The sequence below is a fragment of the Marasmius oreades genome, chromosome 2 (genome assembly GCF_018924745.1).
Source record: "Marasmius oreades isolate 03SP1 chromosome 2, whole genome shotgun sequence".
NCBI lineage: Eukaryota > Fungi > Basidiomycota > Agaricomycetes > Agaricales > Marasmiaceae > Marasmius > Marasmius oreades.
The window spans coordinates 2,141,963-2,160,879 of record NC_057324.1 but is presented as its reverse complement, the minus strand read 5'-3'; the positions used below and the strand labels follow the sequence as shown (position 1 = coordinate 2,160,879).

Sequence of the window (18,917 nt, the reverse complement as noted above, 5' to 3'; positions counted from 1 at the left end):
TGAGCGCCGCAAAGAGTTGTAGACCGTGAACTCGGTCAAATCAAACTGGAATTCCTGCCAGAGAATTGGCCCAGCAACGTGGTTATATAAAATCCACGTGCCAACGACATAAAAGGCTAAATTAACTAACAGAAAACTTGGTGCTGTGCTTCACGAACTCTGTACTCCCAGCTCGCTATCTTCCATCCCCTTCCGTTCCGTGTCACTTACCAGGATTGTCCGTACGTGTTGGGCCTTCTGACTGTTTCGTGTGGTTCTCCTTCCCTCGCGTTGCTGTGTTTCCCGCATCCTCTCCATCTCATTTTCCTGCTCGTCGTCAGCCTTCATCATCGTCCGTATCCACGGCAGATAATCCATGTTGAACGACTCCCGGCGATGCCTTTCGCTCATCGAAACAACCCCGTTATTTCGGAATTCTCGCACAAGCCCTTCGTAACGGACCCCGCGTAGGAAAAGATCTCTTGCACCGCTCTCGTCATTTTCTCCGCCACGCGACAAGCTTAGCGCCGTTGACATGATCATCTCATCTCGATCGTAATTATCCCCAAAACAGCCTGTGTGTGTTGCAGACACTACACGATGTCCTAGAACATCATCATCTGTCCCCTCTTTTCCTTCCAGGGCTTGGGAAGCAACCTTTACATGAGAAAAAAAAAAGACAATGTCAAGTCCGTGGCACTCGTCAAACGTATCATACGCACCGCTGAACTGTCATTTGTGCTTCGAATCAGATGACAATCACCGAATGAGAGCAATTCGGTGTGATGTCTCCGTGTACGCTGACCCTGCATAACAGTGGTCCAGTCTATCAGGCCGAGATCTTGGTCGTCGGGAATCCGTTCCCATATCGGAATATGAAAGTCCCTTGTTCCCTCGCTATGCGGACAGTACAACTGAAGATGCTGGATAGCCCGCCGCAGGTCTAGACAGTCTTGACCGCTGCCTACATGATAGTCTGAAGTTGAAGCACAAAGTGTGGACAGCAAAGCTTTATCTGCCATATAGCCTTCAGCATAACACAAAGCTTGCAAGAAGGATATTGCCACTGGAACGGGGCACGGCGCAAATCTCCGGATATCTTGAAGCGGTAGATCCGCGGTGGGCACCAAGGATAGATCTTCAGAGGGTTCAAAGTCAAATTTGCGTTATTCACTGAAAGAAGGATATCGCGCGTTACCGTTACATGTCAGCACGACAGGTCGTTTGCACTCCTTGATCAAGCTGATCACAGCTGGCCAGAAATTTGTATCACCGTGATAGAGGATATCCACCTCCTCCAACAAGATGAGTGATTGTCTGATCTGCGGCTTCCCGGAAGCCTCAGTGCTTTCGCCAGCTTGAGATGAATTCGGAAGTTGTTCCATGAACCCAAAATCCTTCGACGGTGAACGGTTTCGATTATTGACTATCTCCTCCTCTTTATCCATAATGTCATCGACTATACCAAACTTATCACCTCGTTTGTTTCGTGAAAAGTGAGACTTTATCGGCGGCTCTTGCTCATTAGCTCGGTGCATCCCATTCGTTTTCCGTACTAGATGATTTTTGCCAACATCTCCAACAAGATCATCCACATTGGCGGCGTTGCGCCTGCCAATGCCAGGATAAACTTCGAACACTTCCCATCCAAGTTCTTCTGCACAAGCATATACCGCTGCTGTTTTACCACATCCGTATGGGCCAGTTAGCAGGATTGTGTTTGTCAGTCTGTCGTTGAAGGAATGTCTCGGGGGCGTTTTCGCTTGAACTGATATTTCTGTTTGGGTATCAGAACCTCGTCGACGAATGCGACCACCGTGTTCCGTAGAATCATCGCCCTCGAGTTCAGTTTCTTCACCTTCATCACTTCGAATATCTTCTTCCGTAAAACAATCGGAGACGATCCACTCGTCATCCTCGTCTGAGTCTACTTTCCGTCTCTTTCGTGAAGCCTTCCTATCTACAGCACGAACGACGCGCTGTCGTTTGGCACCTTTGCGAGTAACCTCCTTGACTGTTCCTTTGCCTATACCTTTTCTATTGGTTTCCATTACGTGATTGGCGTCTTCCGAAGGACTCTCCAACTGTAGTTCGAGAGCGGAAAGCCAGTCTCGAAAATATGTAGCATGATTTTCATTGTACAACACATGGTCTGCACGCCTTGGACGCCACTTATCTGTCCAAAGTCTATTACCAGGGTCTCCTGTTGGCGGTCCAGCGGCGGCGGAAGCGATATCTATGAGGTGGGATATGACCGGATGCGATCGCTGATATGGGGGGATACTTTTGGGAAGATGAGTGGTATGAATGGAAGATGAGGAAGCAGGGGAAAATTTGGGGTGGTCATGCTCTGGTTTCGCGTCGTGGGAACTGTGTTCGTCAGGACTGAGCGGGATGATGTCTTGAAGGGAGGCATGAGCGAAGGTCTCACTTTTTTGGGAGGTCAAGGGCCTTTTGGTGCAACGAATAAAAGATCGGGAGGATGGATATGGAAAGTCGGTCTGGGGTCCACGAACATGCTGCAAATCTCTATTTGGAAACGGCGCGTCGGTATAAAAGGGCGTGGATTTGTTGTTTGTGGATGTAGAGCTTGTCTTCTGAGGCTTTTGCGTCCGGGGTGCGAATATGGAATAGGTCTCCTTCTTGGCAATGGAAGTGGAAGCTTTGCTCTTAATCTTTATCGTGCTATTGATAGGTGAGGAGTCCAAGATCACAATTGGATTGTCTTCTCGCGCTCCAGGTTCGCTTTCCTCATTCGAAAGCCTAATGTCGCGTGCGACAGCTTCTATTGGTGTTTCAGCGTCCTGGTCATCTGCCAGATCGATTATTTCCGGTCTAGTGTGCTGTCCGTTAGAAGATGCTCTAGGAGATTCTGGTTCTACGGAAATGGCTAAAATATTCGGATTAATACTTGAGCAAGTGGCGGCTGGTATAGTTATGCACCTACTGCCGCTAGCTCCTGGACGGGAGCCGGGAAGTTTCGTTGATTGTCGGAGCCAAGGTCTTCTAAGTCGGAGCCTGCAGATTGCATCTGCGTATTGGCAGCCGTTGGTAACATTTTCGTAGCATGTTGCTTCTTGGGGAAGAGGTCAAACAGGGAGATTTGGTTCAGCTAATTCGACAGAGTTTTGGTATTTGGTGAGTGGTAGAGAAAGAAACGTAAATAAGGACGCACTTGCTTTCCTTTGCCAGTCTTCGCGCCTGTAACTTTCTTCCCCGTCATGGTGGTCAACAATCAGTACACGGTCGTGTCCAAGTTGAATGTACGGTTGACAAACCACTGGTCATTGCCATTGCACGGTCACGATATGAACCAAGTTGTGGCAGGCGGCCCGGTCGGACGAGGTTCTCTCCTCTCCTCTCATGGACCCTTTGAAATGGATATCTCGAGAATACCACGGTATTTGGATCTTCTCAATGAATTACTTTATTCTAAACAAAGACTTTTCAGAAATTAACGGGTCCACATTCGACGTTCTAGAAACGGTGCCATCCCCATTGGAATTCGCCCGAATTGCACAAATATCTCGACCTGTGCTGATCAGAGGTCTGTCAAAAAAAAATACAATTAAGCCCTCTCAATACGTACTTACTCACACATGAGGCTTCCAACCGCCCGCTGCCAAAGTTTGGACCAACAGCTATCTCATCGAAAGGCTGGGTTCGTCCGCGATCTCGGTGGCAGTAACACCTAACGGGTAGGGTCACCTACTTCAACGTCTGCAAACAATTGAATGGTGGCTCGTCTCAGGTGTGCAGATGCGGTGACACGTTTTGACGGCAAGTTTTACTTTGCGGAACCTCACGTTGAACAAATGACTATGGCCTCTTTCCTATCGAACCTTTCCCCCGATAAGGTGCGACCGTATGATCATTCCAAATGTCATCCATATGAATTATTCAAACTCATGGTCTGCATTTTCAACACCTTCGTCCAGACAGGAAGTAGCTAAAGGACGAACCGAAACTTATTACCTGCAATCCCAGAACGGCAACCTCTATTCGAGTCGGTTCTTTGACGGGTTAGATGACCCATCCGAGTTTAAGGCCTTACGGGATGATGTTCCCAGCGAAGTGTTCTGGTGTAGCGAAGCGCTTGGTGAGCGAAGCGCAGTCTGCGATATCATCAGTGCTCTTAACAGAAACAGGTCGACCTCCCGATGCCGTCAATCTCTGGATGGGAGACAGCGGTAGCGTGTCAAGTGTGCACAGTGGTCCGTGACAGAGTTATTCAACTGATCCTAGATTGACGCAGAGCCAGATCCGTACGAAAACATGTATACCGTTATTCGCGGGGCTAAACACTTCACCCTGTTGCCTCCTGCAGAAGGGTGGTGTCTGAAAGGTAGGGGACCTCCGAATCCCAACAGTTTTAGGTCCGTTTGAAACCAAAGTGATAACCAGAACGCATGTACCCTCACGCGATGTATACCCGATCACTGGGCTCGCAGACTCTCGAACTCCGGCCTTCCTCATCAGACATTCCCAAAGTACGCTGGTCGTCTATCACAGAACCACACCTTCCCGGAGCCCTGGCGCCCGACGCCCATCCCATTTACATCACCGTCAAGATGGGTGATACTTTATATCTCCCCGCCGGATGGTGGCATCATGTCCGCCAGAGTGGAATCACTATCGCTCTCAATTGGTGGTATGACATGGAGATGAGAGGGATGAATTGGGTAATCCTATCCTTCTTAAGGACAATACAAGACGTTCCAGATGGTAATGAATTGGACGAGGTGTGACAATATCGCTACAGACTGCGGGATGTGAGTAATATACATTGAATTGAGGTGGAATGTACAAGAAAACAAAATGTGAACCGAACCGAACAGCGGGAAATTAGATCGTAGACGTGGACAAATAGCATACATGACGGATAACGTGAGCATAGTGAAGAAAACACGGAGTAACAAGAGACGAAGTGGCGTATGGACGAAAAAAGAGTGTTTGAGACATTGGTCGAACATGCAAGAGCTCGCACGTTCACGGAGCGTAGACACGCTCTCCTCGATATGTTCTTCCATTCTCATCCAACAACCGCTTTAGCTTCGGGGCTAATTTTCGAACACCATCTCGGCATACTTCAAGGCCGCGCCACGCCCCACCTACAGTCCAGCATTCCGAACAAGCTTTGGAGGCGGCATTGATAGTTTCTAGTTCTAGCTGATCTTTGGCATGAAGGGCTACGACGACGTCGACTAGGTGACTGAATCCAGTGAACCAGGTTTGTATCCCGTTGTCGGGGTCCATGCAAGTGTCACCGACGAGGTAGGATGATGATAGAGCAATACATTTTCGAAGTACTGCTTGGTCGATGGCATGAGGATTTTCGCGGTTCATACGCTTGAGAACGGCGAGAACGAAGGTAGCAAAGTTTGAAGGAGGGTTTTGACCAGGCTGCGACGGGGAGAGGTGAGGGGAAGTTGAAGTGACGAAAGAAAGGAAAAACACACCGAAAGTTCAGTAAAGGAATCTGGGGAGGACATATGGAGACTTGGGAGTATGGAGTTGAAGTGGTCCTTCAAACCATTATCATATATAAATTAAGATGAAAAATCTTGGGGGAGGAAGCATGAGAACCGCCTTGCCGTTTATGGATATGATCCTAAATTTCCTATACGCTCACGACTTGCCCCGGACTTCCATAATCCCAGTATGAGTGTCGTGGGGTCCATTCTCCAGGCCATTACTCCTCCCCAAGTTTTAGTGCCAGAGGAATATGATGGTTTGGAGTACAGATGGAAGATGTTCGTCTTTAGGCCTGCATGTACGGGTTTCTCTCTTCACTACGAATTCTTGTTGATTTTCTCTTCTTCTAGATCTCAAGACGGAGGTATATTTGACTGCGGCGTTACTCTTCTACGTTACGGTCTGGCTTGCTGGGAAAAGTTTAAATCGGAGAAAGGCTGAGCGTTGGTGGGTGGTTTGTCTTTTTATGCTTCGTTGGGTCTTCTGACGATACATTTTTATGGCAGTTTTACCACTCTCGAACCCGTCATTGAGAAACAGTTCTCAAAACCCAATTATCGTGGGCTCCTAAGCGATGGCTACACCGACCTGTTTACATTCTCCACTGGAAGGCGCAATATCGCGTCCTTACACGTCGTCTTTACGCTCCGGCCGATACACGACTTGTTCCTATTCCTGTTCTACACGGCTCGCACTTTCATCGAATTAGACTATAAATTCAGAGATGATCTAGAGCTCGACTTTAAGCTCTCTTCTAATGCCCTTCCTCATGAATTTGTTTGGGCAGTCGTGGCCAAAAACGAGCTTAGAACGGTCAAGGATGATCGCTGGGACTTGGTGCGTTTCTGAGGTTGACGTCAACACCAACTACTCACATTGGCTGCTTCGCCACAGACCTTTACGAAGACATCCGAGAACCCAACGTTACCTTCTCATCTCTCCGTCATGTCAGGTAAGCAAACCATCCCAGTCCCAGCTATGGCGACTGACATTTTCGGATAGAATTTGCCGATGTCACAGAAAACATCGTTAGGAACTCGGCACTTGTTAACGTTCTCAAGGATCCGAAAGTCCAGCCCTACTTCCGTTCACTTTCCGTAAGCTGCCATTTTTGAGCCTCTGTTCAACTCACTCTATTCTGTTTACACAGATAAGTGACCAACCCCGGGACCGACCTTCTACACCTATTTCGCCAGAAGAGCGTGAAAAACATGTTATCTTGAAATTATCTATTCCTGCCTCCTCTCGCTCAGATGCTATCGTGCCCATAGTTCAGGAGGTCTTTTCCTTCATTGACTCCCTGCACAGCCTCAACCTGCGCCCTGAAACAAAAACAAAACTGAAAAAAGTTAGGGAGGATTTGAACAAGTCCCTGAAGGCGGATGCAGAAGCCAAGACGAAAGAAGCGGTATTGCCTATTCCACTCGTCCATACTCCGCCGGTAATTGACCATTCTCATGCTTTCCCAGCAAGAGCAAGCTCGAGACGATCAGAAAGCCGCCAAACGAAAGGCAGAGGAAGAAAGAATAGCGAAACTCCCTGCAGCCGAACAGCAAAAGGTATTTTTTTCCCTCTCTACTCCGATTCTTTGGTATTGAGCAACCTTTTTAGATCCTCGAACGAGAGAAAAAACGCTCCATTCGGAAGCAGCAACGGACCGTTAGAAAATGATACCGGCTATTTATCATTGCTTATAAAGCATGCGACTATGTGGGACGACTTGATTGGCTTGTCAAAGGCTATCTTGAAGCGGCAGGCTGCGTGCCTTAATTGTACAGTTCCCGTTACACTCCCACAATACCATTGCTACCGATTCAGTGCCCTTTCGCCTTTAAGTGATGCAAACTGACATCCGTGAGTTCCTCCAACGTCAATAGTTTCCGGGGGACGGCGGGGTTGAAACATACGGTGTTTTCCGAGAAACTATACATGGGTACATAGTAACAGGATGAATGATGGGGATAGAGATGTTCGATGGGATGCCAGATGGGATGCGAATCGTGAGTGACGTCAGGGGGTACAGTAAGGGGGCATTGCGCATGCCAGGACAGTTAATAAAACAACATCGGAGAAAAGCAAATACAAAAATAAGATAGCAATGCAGATGAGATTTATTCGAGCAGCAGGGGAAAGAAACCACAGACCGCCTCTAGAGCACTACACAACCCCGCTCAAACCACCAGTTCTTCTTTAAACCCTCAATCCACCAAACGCACATCTTGAGCCTCATTCTGACACTTCTCACAGGAAGTAGCTTGGCTTTCTCCCATTCATCTATTGGGAGAACAGTTCCAACATAGAATGAAAAGTTCCCGGCATCAAAACTGGGGTCTTCAGGCGGCGGCGGCGGCGGCCCGTGGGTATAAGAAAGGCGCTGTACAACCCATGGCGTAGTGTTGGTGTGTAACTGGGCGAGGAAAGAACTACAGTAGGCGATGAGCGCAGTCGTCGTGAGAGGAAGGAGGGGAGGCGGATCAGAGTGGTGAAGCAGAGGGGCAGACGAAGTGGGTTGCGAGTACGAACTTGAGCTGGGACGAGACGGAGTCGATTGAGATGATGTGCTTGGGGATAAGCTTAGTGGGGGTGAAGATGCTTGAACTTCATTCAGATATTCTTCTTCCTCTGAAAGATCATCTTCAACGTCGTCTATCCTCTCAACTCTCCCCACATCATAACCGTCCAGAATGCCGCGTTCTAGGATTCTAAAGCGCCATACGCCCCACGTCTCGATTAGACTTCGTCCGTCCGATAACAGTTGCACACTCCGTATCTCTAGCATGGTCCCGTACTCAACTTGACCTTGTGTGTTCGAAGAGGACATGATCATCCCAAACGAAGGTCGAGGCAAGGCGAGACACCTCCGTAGCATTAGACGGTACTGAGGCTGGAAAAAGTGGAGAAGTGTCGGCATTCCCGGAAACGATAGCTGACAGACAAAGATGGGAGTGTCAAGGCGAGCATTGCGCTCCTCGGCCTCGATGGCTTCTCCTCGTTCTCGATAGGCAGTAGGGCATTGATTAAGGACTAAGGTGATGGTATGAGTATGACGATAGACAATCTATATTGATATAAACACACGTATACGCAGTATTGCATTATTCGGAGGATGGCTTTGGAAAAAGGTGAAACCTGGAAGTTGCTGCCGGCAAAGAGGACACGAGGAACTGTGGTCGAGAGAACGATGTAAACATCTCGAACAAAATGTCTAACAGAAATGAATGAAATCGCTGAGCAGGAAAAGGAACACGAGACGTACATGACCACAAGGGGTAGTTGTAGGCTCGTAGAAAATTGAAAAACAAATTTCACAGGTGAGCTCGGTTATCAACTCCTTCTGAAAGGCGTCTTCGGGGGGTATAATTGGTTCATCCGGAGCCATATGACGCTCCCGTTCAGCGTGAGCTCGGAGATGAGAAAGAAGGTCATTGCTATCATCATCATCGCTTTCGTCTCCGTATTCATCGTCGCGGTTGAAATGTTTGTCGTGGAGATGAAGGATCTTTGAAAGAGTGACGTCCAGTTGAACGTGGGCAGCCGAGACGGGAACGTCATGGAGGGAGCATCCTTGGTGAATGGAACATACTGAGTGGCCACAGGGTAGAGTTATTGGAACCTGCAGCAGATGATTGCAGAGCGGACAGCAGAGGAGGTCCACCAACATACAAGAATCTTGAAGAGCCTTGAATAAACTTGTGGTCCATTGGGAGAGGTCTAGACCTTCTGTTTACTATAACCGTGATCTCGGGACAAAATAGATATTAGACTCAAATTTATACTGATTACATATGTCTTTCGGACAAAAATGGTATGAGGTCATGTATATAACTCCATTTGGACCGCGGAGGTTCGCGAAATCCGGGCAATTGCAAGTCTGCATCTCCCATGTCTCTAACCACACTTCTCGTTGGCAAGCATGTCTCTTACATACAAAATCTGGGAAAGGCAGGTTGAAATCAAGCCCCCTACGTTCGATTCTCGGCTAATCCTTGCTAGTTTTAGAACAAAGACCTTGCATACCATCGTACGACCCATCTGCGAATGAATGGCATTTACTGGGGTCTCACTGCGTTGCACATCATGGGCCATCCTGAGGCACTGGATAGGGATGAGATGATTGCCTATGTATTGAGCTGCTGGGATCAAGAGGCGGGAGCATTCGGTGCACATCCCGAACACGATGCACATCTGCTCTCTACGCTGAGTGCCATCCAGGTTCTGGTCATGCAAGATGCTCTTGACAGAATCCCAGATCTTGAACGGTTGGTGACGTGTGAGTGATTGTTGAGCGCTACTATTCGTTACTGAATTTTGCGCTTCCAGGGATTCTGTCATTACAGCAACCCTCGGGTGTTTTTGCTGGTGATACCTTTGGCGAATTCGATACGCGTTTCACTTTTTGCGCTCTCAATGCTCTCTCACTCCTCGGTCGTCTAAATCATTTAGACGAAGAGAAAACCGTCGATTATATCCAACGTTGTCGCAATTTCGATGGTGGTTTTGGGGCCCAAGCAGGTGCGGAGAGTCATGCTGCTCAAGGTGATTTCCGACATGCGTTCTTCTCTTTTCTGCCCGTTGAGATTTTTTAATGCTAGTTTATACGTGTCTCGGATCCTTAGCGATCCTCGATCGCCTCGATCTTGTTGACAAGTCCGCACTCAGCTGGTGGCTAGCCGAACGACAGCTTCCTAATGGAGGGTTGAATGGCAGACCAGAGAAACTCGAAGATGTCAGGTCTCTACCCTTCTACTGGAATTAATCAACTAACAGAATATAATTAGGTATGTTACAGCTTCTGGGTTTTGTCTTCTTTGGCTATCCTGAATAAGGTCCCGTGGATTGACGCTGAGAAGCTCACGGCGTTCATTCTGTCTGCCCAGGTAATGCGCTTATCCTTTCTAGCTGTGGCTATCCTTGCCCTCGGGTCAACGATTGTAAGATTCTTACTCATGATCCCTCCCTGTAGGACCCGGACAATGGCGGAATCGCCGATCGTCCTGGAGATGTTGCTGATGTTTTCCATACAGTTTTTGGAATAGCAGGTATTATCGCTCGATCATCTCCTCCTCGGCCGTGCTGGTCTCTTACCATTTGTCCATAGGTCTATCATTATTAGGATACCCCGACTTAGTTGACCTCGATCCTATTTACTGCATGCCTGCGAAATTGATCGAGAAGATGGGTCTTCGAAAGGATTGGAAAGCACTAGAACGAAGGACAGAATAACATCATAATTCAAGGTAGCAGCATGCTGTGCAGATCGGACCGATATCCCCTGGAATATGAGGTTTTGGGCACAGTGCTCGAGGAGTGTTCTAGGTCTTCATGGATACGAGTTCTATTGCATGATAAGTACAACAATATAATACGATTCACGATTCATTTTCCACTTCGAATTTTCGGTTATCTCACAGGGATGCCAAGCTGGCGATTGGCCAGACGCTAAAGGATTCCATTAGACATACTTCGCCAAAAAACAGGCCTCAGAAAGATGACTTACTATCCTGCATTCGCACGTTTGAAACCGTATTTTTCGACGAATGCTTCCAACTCCTTAGGTCCACGAGAACCGTAAGGATAAGGAACAGGACGAGGTCTCTGTCCGTTCAATCCATCTATCCAGTGCAAAATCGGCGTGAAGATCTGAAATACCACCGTTAGTCAAGCAACCAGAGGTATAAACCAAACACGGCAGAACACACCTTCCACGCAACATCGAGTTCGTCATGGCGGACAAAGTTGGAATGATCCCCATTCAACGCATCGAGAATAAGGGCTTCGTAAGCCTCAGGGATCTTTGCATGTAAGAACCTCCTCTTGTAGGTCAAATCCATCTCAGTGGGCATTGCTCGGGTCTGCAGCCCGGGTGTTTTCGCGTTGATTTTGAGATAGACGGCCTCGGAGGGTTGTATACGAATGACGAGCTCGTTACGGGAAATATCACTGAAGATGCCCTGAGTAACTTCCTTGAATTGAATTCGAACTTCAACCTTCGCCTCATTGAGAGCTAACAGAGACACATTAGATCGTCATGTTGGCATATGTTGTCTCTTGGTTACCTTTTCCTGCCTTGAGAATGAATGGAACTCCCTCCCATCGCGGGTTGTGAATCCAGAGAGTGGTGGCTGCATACGTAGGGCAAACAGAATTCCGGGGAACCGTGTCATCATCGAGATACCCGGGTTTGCCGTTCGCGGAAACATATTGTCCCAATAACGTATCCTTCGGTTCAATTGGAGGGATGGCACGCAGGACCTTGACCTGTGGGCGATATCATTAGATCGAGGAGAGAACTCTCTAGTTGAGGTAGAACCGAACAAACCTTCTCGTCACGGATATCTTCCGCAGAGAATGATACCGGCCGCTCCATGGCAAGGACACTCAATACCTGAAGTAGATCTGATCGTTGTGTATGAATCAAATGATCGATGCGGACGAGGCAAGACAAGAATAACTCACGGTTCTGCAGGACGTCACGAATGATACCAAACTCGTCAAAGTATCCGCCTCGTCCTTCAGTGCCAAATGGCTCCTTGAAAGTAATCTGCACATTGCTGACGGAGTTCTTGTCCCATGCAGCGCTCAAGGCGATGTTGGCAAAGCGAAGGACGAGCAGGTTTTTCACCATCTCTTTACCGAGGTAGTGATCGATCCGGAAAGTTTCGTCTTCCGACCAGTACTTCTTAACGGTGCCTAAAAGTTCACGAGCGGATTCGAGGTCCTTTCCGAAAGGCTTCTCTATGATTATTCGATTGATACCATTCTTCTTGATATAACAGTGTTCTTTGACATTTTTGCAAACTGGAATGAAAACACTGGGAGGAAGAGCGAGGTAGAAGAGTCGATGGCGCTCCTTAGATTGGTAACTTGACTCGATTTCCTCCAGATATTGGTTGAGGTTATCGAAGGCAGCGCCATCGTCATAGTCTCCTGGAACGTAGGTGGAGATGCTTTTGAACTTCTCAATCTTGGCGGCAATTTCAGGATCATCGTTGGGATTCTTGATATACGATGTGATCCTCTTGTGGAACTCTTCCTTGTCCATTTTCGTGCGCGCATAGCCCACGATCTTGACATCGCGAGGGAGGAAGTCTTGTCGGAGGAGAGTAAAGAGAGCAGGGAACGTCTACAGGGTGTTAAGAGTATACCATCATGGAATTGCATGTTCAACAACCTTTTTCTTCGCTAGGTCTCCAGAAGCACCAAAGACTACAACGCGAGTTAGTCATGGTGTATTAATCTGAGGCAGAAACGAACCGATGATGATTGTATTATCTTTCAGAACCTCGTGGGTGCTCTCCATCGAGGGAATAGTTCCAGAGGCGGAGCGATCTCTAGTCATGGTAGTTGGGGTTAGAAGAGAAGAGCAGAACAGGGTAGGAGAGTTGATATGGCCCATGTCGGCCCGGCGAAACCGGATTGATGACATATCATGATCAAAGACAGACGCCTTGTCTTCAACCCCGTCCGTCGTCCATGGCCGAAGCGGACCAAATCATTCAGCAGCTAAGAGACCTCGCAACTCCAGAATACGACGCCTACGATACAGAGGTGATCCATATCCGTGCTTCAGCATTGATATCCCGTTCAAAAGCTCTCAATCGTTCTGCAAATCTTGCCACCCGGACTCGAAAAGATGCTACTGCTATCGCTCGCCAGGAAATGGACCAATCCTATCTTGGTCTTCAGAACTTGCTATACGAGAAACGTCATCTAGAAAGGGAAATTGAGAAATGCCGACAGTTTGCGTACGTTACTTCTCACCTGGTCCTGAATTCACCCACATTCAGGTCTTTACTCAGTTCTGTGTATCAGGATGTTCCGTTGTACCCTCTCGAGGAGTTTCAACGTTTAGCTCCAGAGGAAGCGCGAACTTCAACCGTAATGGAAAATGAGCATCAGCTTATGCTCAACCGTCTGAGCTTTGAGCTTGCCGAACGCCAGAGGTAAGTATCACCAGTTTAACGACGCGCCCACACCTCATCAATCGTTATAGGTTAGACCAGAAGAGAAAAGAAATGCTCAATCTCAAAGAGGAGCTACTCAAAGAAGGCAAACTGAATTCTACGAAATTGGATAATGTCAAAACGCAGATTGACATGCTTGTAAAGGTATGACCTCTGCTTAAAACACGTTTTGGAGCGCCTGTGCACACAAGTCACAATTCCAGACCGCTTTCGAGATTCAGAAGAAAGTAGAGGATCTTGTCCAGCCACTACCTGCTGCAGACGCCATGCCGACAAACTAGGGGACCCTCACAACAGGGTTATTTGTATGGACCATCTATAACACGAATACTTCCAGTGCGGGATCCTCTATCTGAAGTTTTGTCGGGCAGGAACAGTGACAAGTAGCGTTGTATACGATGGAAGGAAAGTCAAAGGAAGGCGGTTGTGACAAGGCAAGGGAGGGGGGAAAAGTCATGATAATAGATGAGGCTTCTAGTTATACAGATGTGATGATACCAAAGGGTGAAAAGATGAATGAACATAATACAATCACCAATAAAATAGATGGTTTGGGAAATACTGCGAGAGGTAGAGTGTGTTGGAGTTCACTCGCCGTCACTGATGCTGCCAATGTCACTCATTTCTTCGTCTTCGTCGTCTCCCTTATCGTCGGAAGCAGTTGCAGCCTCCTTGGTTGCGAACCGTTGCACGTAATCTGCAGTTCTCCCGGATTGGACAGCACATCGTACATACAGTAATGAAGGCCATACCTTTCACCTTCGCCTCGTACTCCGTAGGGTGCCGCATAAGTAAAGCGGCGGCCTCACCGTTCAAGGGGTCATTAGGGTTGGGGTAACGTAATAGTTGCGGTAGAAAGACTTCGAAGATGTTGATCATGTCTGGAAAGTATTCAGGGAGGGACGAGAGGATAAGGAGAATAGTCCCTACCAAACATTGGTGACCATGTTTGATTTATGACATCCAAACAGACAGAACCACTCCTGAAGACAAAGTTATAGGTCGATTGGGTAGTAATGGAAGACGAACCAATGCTCACAGTTCGTCGATGTTCGGGTGAAATATCTTATTCATGAAGCCAATACTGGGTGATTTATAAGGATATTGGTCAGGTAATTCGACGTGAATCTTCCATAATCCGTTTGCGAACGGAGCTGAAAGGCAGACAACAGTGTTAGAGATGGATGATTGTTACTAAAAGCGATCAGCACTCACTTTCTTCCGGACCTTTGAAGATCACATAGAACTCCTGCATATTGTCGTTCACCAACGAAACTTCATAGTCAGACATCAAACTAGAAAAAGGAATATGGACATAAGTTCAATGCTCGCTCGAGATCGAAGGAGGCTCATCTACAGTTTCATTACGTCGGTCTCGATACGACGCTTGCTCTGCCCTGCGTGAAGAGACCTGAGGTCATGACACATTCATAAAGGAGCAAACAATGAAGGACTCATCATAATGGAAAACAGCAATAGTCGAGGTAGGTTGGCACTGGAGAATGGTGGGGGACCACCAAGTATCAAGCGCCGAGCCGGCTTTATATAGAGTAACCGAGGAGCAAAGAAACCTATAAAGGAACGTACGTGCACTTACACCTGCACTACACATGTATCGATGGATTTTGGTATCAATAATATGAATATTCTTCCACGACGCAATAGATATCATCTCTTGAACACCTATATGGGAAATTTCGCCCTTCTCCTACATCCCCACGTTGTCCACTCATTGATGCCTGGCTAGGCGACTCATGCCCTCTAAAACTGTAGTCTGACCCTCCGGAAATTCTTCCCCCATGCGAAAATGCTCTCCAGCCTAGTATCATTGCTGTAGAAAAGTTGATTGATCCCGCAAGGCGCCGCAAAGATTAATCTCACCTAACCAAAATAACCCGAAGCCCCCAATCAAGACCATCTCTTCTTGGGTCTGTGTTAGAACATGCCCCTCTCGGCGGTGGTGAAAAGAAACCCTAAAACACCCATATCTGAACGCTGATCATAAAAGCAGATTCAGGAGCAACTCACAGAAACATTAAAGCTGCTATCGAGAGCATCGCTATCGTCGTTTGCGTCAGATGGAACGCGTCTGTCTTGTACTCAGATATCATTACAGGAGGAATTCCTTGAAGCTTACAAGACGAAGATAACAACTTCGTGAGCATATGAGCCAAGGAAAGGGATCCAATAACTTGTTACACCGGTCAGCCCAAGTGAGCAACAGAACATTGGAAACATTTCACCTGCTATGGTCGAACGAACAGGGTTTTCACGAAACAGCGGCATACTAAGGGAGATGACAAGCTAAGAACACTTCGGGGTAGCAGGGTTTTGAGCATTATTGGCTGCACGCCATGAGGCACTACGCGGATTCGCGAAAACACGCTGAGGACATGAGGATAAAGTCTCATCATTACTACATAGCACAAAAAAAAGGGGCAGCACAGTAGTGCGTCCGCACTAGTACGTACATAAATATTGACCCTTGAAGATAACAGGCCTATACGGTGCTCATCGGGATCTGTTGGACTGTGGCTGGAGCTCCGTTCATGCCGGGCTGGACGATGATAGTCTGGCCTGGTTGGCCAGGCGCCATCTGCATCGGCATACCGTAGGGGATACCGCCTTGGTAATGTTGTGGTTGGTGAGTGTTGTAATATCCGGGCCACTCTCCGAACCATCCCAGCTCTATTCACAATTCAGAAGACGTGTGTAATCGCAGTCAAATACAGAAACGTACCCTGAATCGGCTCACGCCAGATATTGTACCGTCCAAGACGTTGGGCTTGGGAGATGAGGTTGAGAAGGATTGTGAATGCGATAACGAAGAGTGAAAAAAGGAACCAAGAGAACGCTTGTATAACTTTGGTTTCGTAGCAGTATTGCCTTGCAGAAACTGCGACTTATTTGTGAAGAGCGGCGTGTGAAACGAGCTATGAAAACCACTCAACTATTTCCCTCCCGTGTTGCCCCATCAATAGCGTCGCACTGTCTGTTGCCTACTACGTCGCTAATTAACCAGTGAATCAGCGTCTTGCCTCAATGCCAGCAAGAATACAAACGTAGTCCAAGCACCCATAGCTGTAGCCGGAATGTCGTCAGGAAAAATTTGCACTGCAGGAAGAATAGGGAACACACCGAGCCATAGAACACCTAAAACAAATAACACTGGCACTTCGATACGGGGTTGTGCCCATTGTAAACTTGGAGTGAACGTTAGTGAAGGAAAGTGATTTGAAAAGACCGGACAGACGTGAATAGAAACGCAAGTATCGTTAAAGATGAGACGATAAGAGCGAAGATCGTGAAATCATCTGTGCCGCGTATGAAATTATGCGGCCCATAATTGACAAGCAAGGACGTACGGTGAAGTCCTGGTAGAAAGACTGCCGCAAAATGTGCAGCCAAACCGAGAACGGTCCCTGTCGGCCAGAGATCCTGTAAGCATCGGAAGCGGAAAATGCAAGGATTTCGCGAACCAGATAGAAGGAACACTGCGACTGAGAAGACTTGACATCAATATCATGGTACTAACAGTCAACAGAGTCAGACTTAATGCTCACCATAAAATCCCAGACGATAATTCGCGAATTGGACAGTCATGAGGGCACGTTAAAGCGTATAGTCGTGAGGAATCGAAGGCTAAAACGCTATAAAATCTAGAAGGCAAAGTTCTTTTGTACTGTACTTGCCGAACACGTGCTCGTTGACTTCATAGCCGATATCCGTTTACCTAAATTGTGCAGCGTGTTTGCTCAACACGTAATGGATGACCTCCAGGGAGCATACAAATTTTTATTCCCCAATCCATAAAAATATACACAACTGGCCATGCATGCGCAGGTACTCTGGCTGGTCAGTCATAAACCTAGGTCGACCCAAAAATATACAAAAAAAGGCATCATCTGGCGCCCAAGTTCCGGTTTGGATTCCTCATCCCACCATGCTCAAATGTTTCTGACAAGGAACCGCCCGGCGGAGAATACGGCCGTCGTCCTGAATGTTGTCTTTCAGGCCCTGAACGGCCAGAACGTTGTCTTTCTGGCATGGTAGAACGACCCGACTGCTGCCTCTCGGGTGCAGAACGGCTGGTAAACTGTCGCTCGGGTCTTGATCGATAAGGACTAGTATCTGCATAGCTTTGTTTCTTCTCTTTCATTTCTGGAGGAGGAGGAGGAGGAGGAGGAGGAGGAGGAGGGAGCGGAGCCTCAGCCTGACGCCGGCTCGAGTGCTTCCTCACTGGCGCCTCTGTGTATCGTTGTTGCGACCGAGAGCGATTAGTGGGAAGAATACCAGTCTGATTGCTTCGTCCTCCACGTTTAGCTGGCTTGCTATAGGAGTTGAACCACGCGCAAGATGTAACAGGCCCTAACCACATGTGTTTGTCACCCTGTTTATGTTTCTTGTACGCCAATCCGAGCAACCCGGAAAATGAGGCCAAAACTGAAGGAGGGGGAAAGGTCAGGCTTCAAGACAACGCAAAAGTACTTGTAAGAGGGTAGTACTGACGCAAAACAGCGTTGACAAGGGCGAAGCTCATTAAAACTCTGTACATGGCCTGGTACTGGTCTGTGTGGACTAAAATGAAAGGTTACTTCACATCAACCCGGAAAAGAGATTACAGGGACATACAGCTTGCAGCGGAATCGTCCAATGGATTGGTAGCGGTTTCGGATGCAAAACATTCGACGTCGGCAGATTGAGATTCGGACGTTGTCAGGTAAACACCAAGCACTTGTATAAACGTTAGTAAGTGGCCACGTCGATACGCCGAGGACGTACCAAGCCAAAGAATTCCAGCAAGTCCCAAGCAAGTGATCTCTATCCGCGTAGAAATGGGGTTCCGATCCCTCAGCAATAAACTGCATCCAAGTCTAGTAACAGTTAAAGCATTGGGATGATTTTTTTCTCGCCCTAGGAAAGATCAACCACCTACAAAAGTGTAATGATGAAGAGACTGGCGGAGCAAACAAAGATAGCAAAGGGTACAAAGCGAGCTGGTTCCGATTAAACATATCAATCAACTGAAGGCAGTAAACAAATAGTTTACGCACTGAGGTCTGAAGCAGCAAGTACGGCTTGAAAATGTCCCGCCATGGCAAGACATATTATACTAAAGAGAATGGCGGAGGCTACGAGGCGCATGTTTAGAGGTGCTAGGAACTCAGCAACACTATGAAAAAGACGCACCGAAGATAACTCCGCGAATGAGGTTGAACAACGAAGGCATACGGGTCTTCCGATGGGAGGAGTTCAAGGGATGAGAGGAGGCTCTAGAGTCATGGCGCGCATGCGCGGTTCTTATATCTGTGTATCTCATGATATTGCCGAACAATGGTAAACACGAGGTGGACTGGATGGACGTCGTGAGGATATCGCGCGGCGGCTTGTCGTACAGTAACTATTCGTGAGGCAGAAAAGGTTTGGTTTCGCAGAGAAGGTGAGAATGTGTTTACGGTTTCGCAGGCAGATTGAAGGGGGGAGGTGGGGAGACCCTCA

At 47.7% G+C, this 18,917-nt stretch overlaps 12 protein-coding genes across 13 annotated transcripts; 4 read left to right on the top strand and 8 right to left on the bottom strand.

Moving 5' to 3' along the window:
* Nucleotides 1-150: 150 nt before the first annotated feature.
* On the bottom strand, nt 151-3,202 carry E1B28_004353 (uncharacterized protein; the record flags this gene model as incomplete). Its single annotated transcript, XM_043148824.1, has 5 exons — nt 151-636; nt 702-1,117; nt 1,178-2,869; nt 2,923-3,091; nt 3,155-3,202. The coding sequence occupies 5 exons, from the start codon at nt 3,200-3,202 to the stop codon at nt 151-153; spliced, it is 2,811 nt and encodes a 936-aa protein (XP_043013426.1).
* Nucleotides 3,203-3,321: 119 nt separating this feature from the next.
* E1B28_004352 (uncharacterized protein) lies at nt 3,322-4,792 on the top strand. Its single transcript, XM_043148823.1, has 8 exons — nt 3,322-3,379; nt 3,431-3,526; nt 3,584-3,677; nt 3,731-3,836; nt 3,922-4,078; nt 4,128-4,193; nt 4,241-4,324; nt 4,384-4,792. Exons 1-8 carry the CDS (start codon nt 3,343-3,345, stop codon nt 4,725-4,727), a joined length of 984 nt encoding a protein of 327 aa, XP_043013425.1. The 5' UTR covers nt 3,322-3,342; the 3' UTR covers nt 4,728-4,792.
* Nucleotides 4,793-4,968: 176 nt separating this feature from the next.
* Nucleotides 4,969-5,569, bottom strand: E1B28_004351 (uncharacterized protein; the record flags this gene model as incomplete). The annotated part of the gene is made up of 2 exons (XM_043148822.1): nt 5,439-5,569; nt 4,969-5,382 (listed from the first exon to the last, which is right to left on the bottom strand). The coding sequence occupies exons 1-2, from the start codon at nt 5,469-5,471 to the stop codon at nt 4,969-4,971; spliced, it is 447 nt and encodes a 148-aa protein (XP_043013424.1). The 5' UTR covers nt 5,472-5,569.
* Nucleotides 5,570-5,592: 23 nt separating this feature from the next.
* Nucleotides 5,593-7,338, top strand: E1B28_004350 (uncharacterized protein). Its single transcript, XM_043148821.1, has 8 exons — nt 5,593-5,752; nt 5,805-5,901; nt 5,961-6,291; nt 6,349-6,406; nt 6,457-6,551; nt 6,605-6,862; nt 6,924-7,013; nt 7,066-7,338. Exons 1-8 carry the CDS (start codon nt 5,641-5,643, stop codon nt 7,123-7,125), a joined length of 1,101 nt encoding a protein of 366 aa, XP_043013423.1. The 5' UTR covers nt 5,593-5,640; the 3' UTR covers nt 7,126-7,338.
* A 4-nt stretch (nt 7,339-7,342) lies between these two features.
* E1B28_004349 (uncharacterized protein) lies at nt 7,343-9,183 on the bottom strand. The gene is made up of 3 exons (XM_043148820.1): nt 8,711-9,183; nt 8,533-8,659; nt 7,343-8,478 (listed from the first exon to the last, which is right to left on the bottom strand). Exons 1-3 carry the CDS (start codon nt 9,113-9,115, stop codon nt 7,604-7,606), a joined length of 1,407 nt encoding a protein of 468 aa, XP_043013422.1. The 5' UTR covers nt 9,116-9,183; the 3' UTR covers nt 7,343-7,603.
* Nucleotides 9,184-9,301: 118 nt separating this feature from the next.
* Nucleotides 9,302-10,764, top strand: E1B28_004348 (uncharacterized protein). 2 transcript variants are annotated; one of them, XM_043148818.1, is made up of 7 exons: nt 9,302-9,396; nt 9,454-9,724; nt 9,775-9,990; nt 10,047-10,180; nt 10,233-10,331; nt 10,418-10,493; nt 10,553-10,764. In XM_043148818.1, exons 1-7 carry the CDS (start codon nt 9,337-9,339, stop codon nt 10,675-10,677), a joined length of 981 nt encoding a protein of 326 aa, XP_043013420.1. In that variant the 5' UTR covers nt 9,302-9,336; the 3' UTR covers nt 10,678-10,764. The 2 variants fall into 2 exon arrangements, with proteins under 2 accessions (XP_043013420.1, XP_043013421.1); XM_043148819.1 differs by having other exon boundaries at nt 9,448-9,724.
* Nucleotides 10,744-12,800, bottom strand: E1B28_004347 (uncharacterized protein). The gene is made up of 8 exons (XM_043148817.1): nt 12,709-12,800; nt 12,626-12,660; nt 11,911-12,577; nt 11,774-11,850; nt 11,511-11,712; nt 11,154-11,458; nt 10,952-11,094; nt 10,744-10,893 (listed from the first exon to the last, which is right to left on the bottom strand). Exons 1-8 carry the CDS (start codon nt 12,791-12,793, stop codon nt 10,860-10,862), a joined length of 1,548 nt encoding a protein of 515 aa, XP_043013419.1. The 5' UTR covers nt 12,794-12,800; the 3' UTR covers nt 10,744-10,859.
* A 99-nt stretch (nt 12,801-12,899) lies between these two features.
* Nucleotides 12,900-13,847, top strand: E1B28_004346 (uncharacterized protein). The gene is made up of 4 exons (XM_043148816.1): nt 12,900-13,199; nt 13,254-13,397; nt 13,448-13,562; nt 13,622-13,847. Exons 1-4 carry the CDS (start codon nt 12,928-12,930, stop codon nt 13,697-13,699), a joined length of 609 nt encoding a protein of 202 aa, XP_043013418.1. The 5' UTR covers nt 12,900-12,927; the 3' UTR covers nt 13,700-13,847.
* Nucleotides 13,848-14,005: 158 nt separating this feature from the next.
* Nucleotides 14,006-14,709, bottom strand: UBC8 (Ubiquitin-conjugating enzyme E2 8; the record flags this gene model as incomplete). The annotated part of the gene is made up of 5 exons (XM_043148815.1): nt 14,006-14,115; nt 14,171-14,299; nt 14,349-14,401; nt 14,458-14,572; nt 14,634-14,709. The coding sequence occupies 5 exons, from the start codon at nt 14,707-14,709 to the stop codon at nt 14,006-14,008; spliced, it is 483 nt and encodes a 160-aa protein (XP_043013417.1).
* Nucleotides 14,710-15,049: 340 nt separating this feature from the next.
* E1B28_004344 (uncharacterized protein) lies at nt 15,050-15,704 on the bottom strand (the record flags this gene model as incomplete). Its single annotated transcript, XM_043148814.1, has 5 exons — nt 15,050-15,249; nt 15,300-15,391; nt 15,447-15,507; nt 15,556-15,609; nt 15,662-15,704. 5 exons carry the CDS (start codon nt 15,702-15,704, stop codon nt 15,050-15,052), a joined length of 450 nt encoding a protein of 149 aa, XP_043013416.1.
* Nucleotides 15,705-15,918: 214 nt separating this feature from the next.
* Nucleotides 15,919-17,021, bottom strand: E1B28_004343 (uncharacterized protein; the record flags this gene model as incomplete). The annotated part of the gene is made up of 9 exons (XM_043148813.1): nt 15,919-16,106; nt 16,159-16,314; nt 16,370-16,428; nt 16,481-16,499; nt 16,557-16,621; nt 16,672-16,732; nt 16,784-16,840; nt 16,898-16,918; nt 16,982-17,021. 9 exons carry the CDS (start codon nt 17,019-17,021, stop codon nt 15,919-15,921), a joined length of 666 nt encoding a protein of 221 aa, XP_043013415.1.
* Nucleotides 17,022-17,185: 164 nt separating this feature from the next.
* On the bottom strand, nt 17,186-18,738 carry E1B28_004342 (uncharacterized protein; the record flags this gene model as incomplete). Its single annotated transcript, XM_043148812.1, has 7 exons — nt 17,186-17,861; nt 17,928-17,996; nt 18,051-18,152; nt 18,201-18,292; nt 18,355-18,415; nt 18,473-18,550; nt 18,609-18,738. The coding sequence occupies 7 exons, from the start codon at nt 18,736-18,738 to the stop codon at nt 17,320-17,322; spliced, it is 1,074 nt and encodes a 357-aa protein (XP_043013414.1). The 3' UTR covers nt 17,186-17,319.
* Between the last annotated feature and the right edge of the window lie 179 nt (nt 18,739-18,917).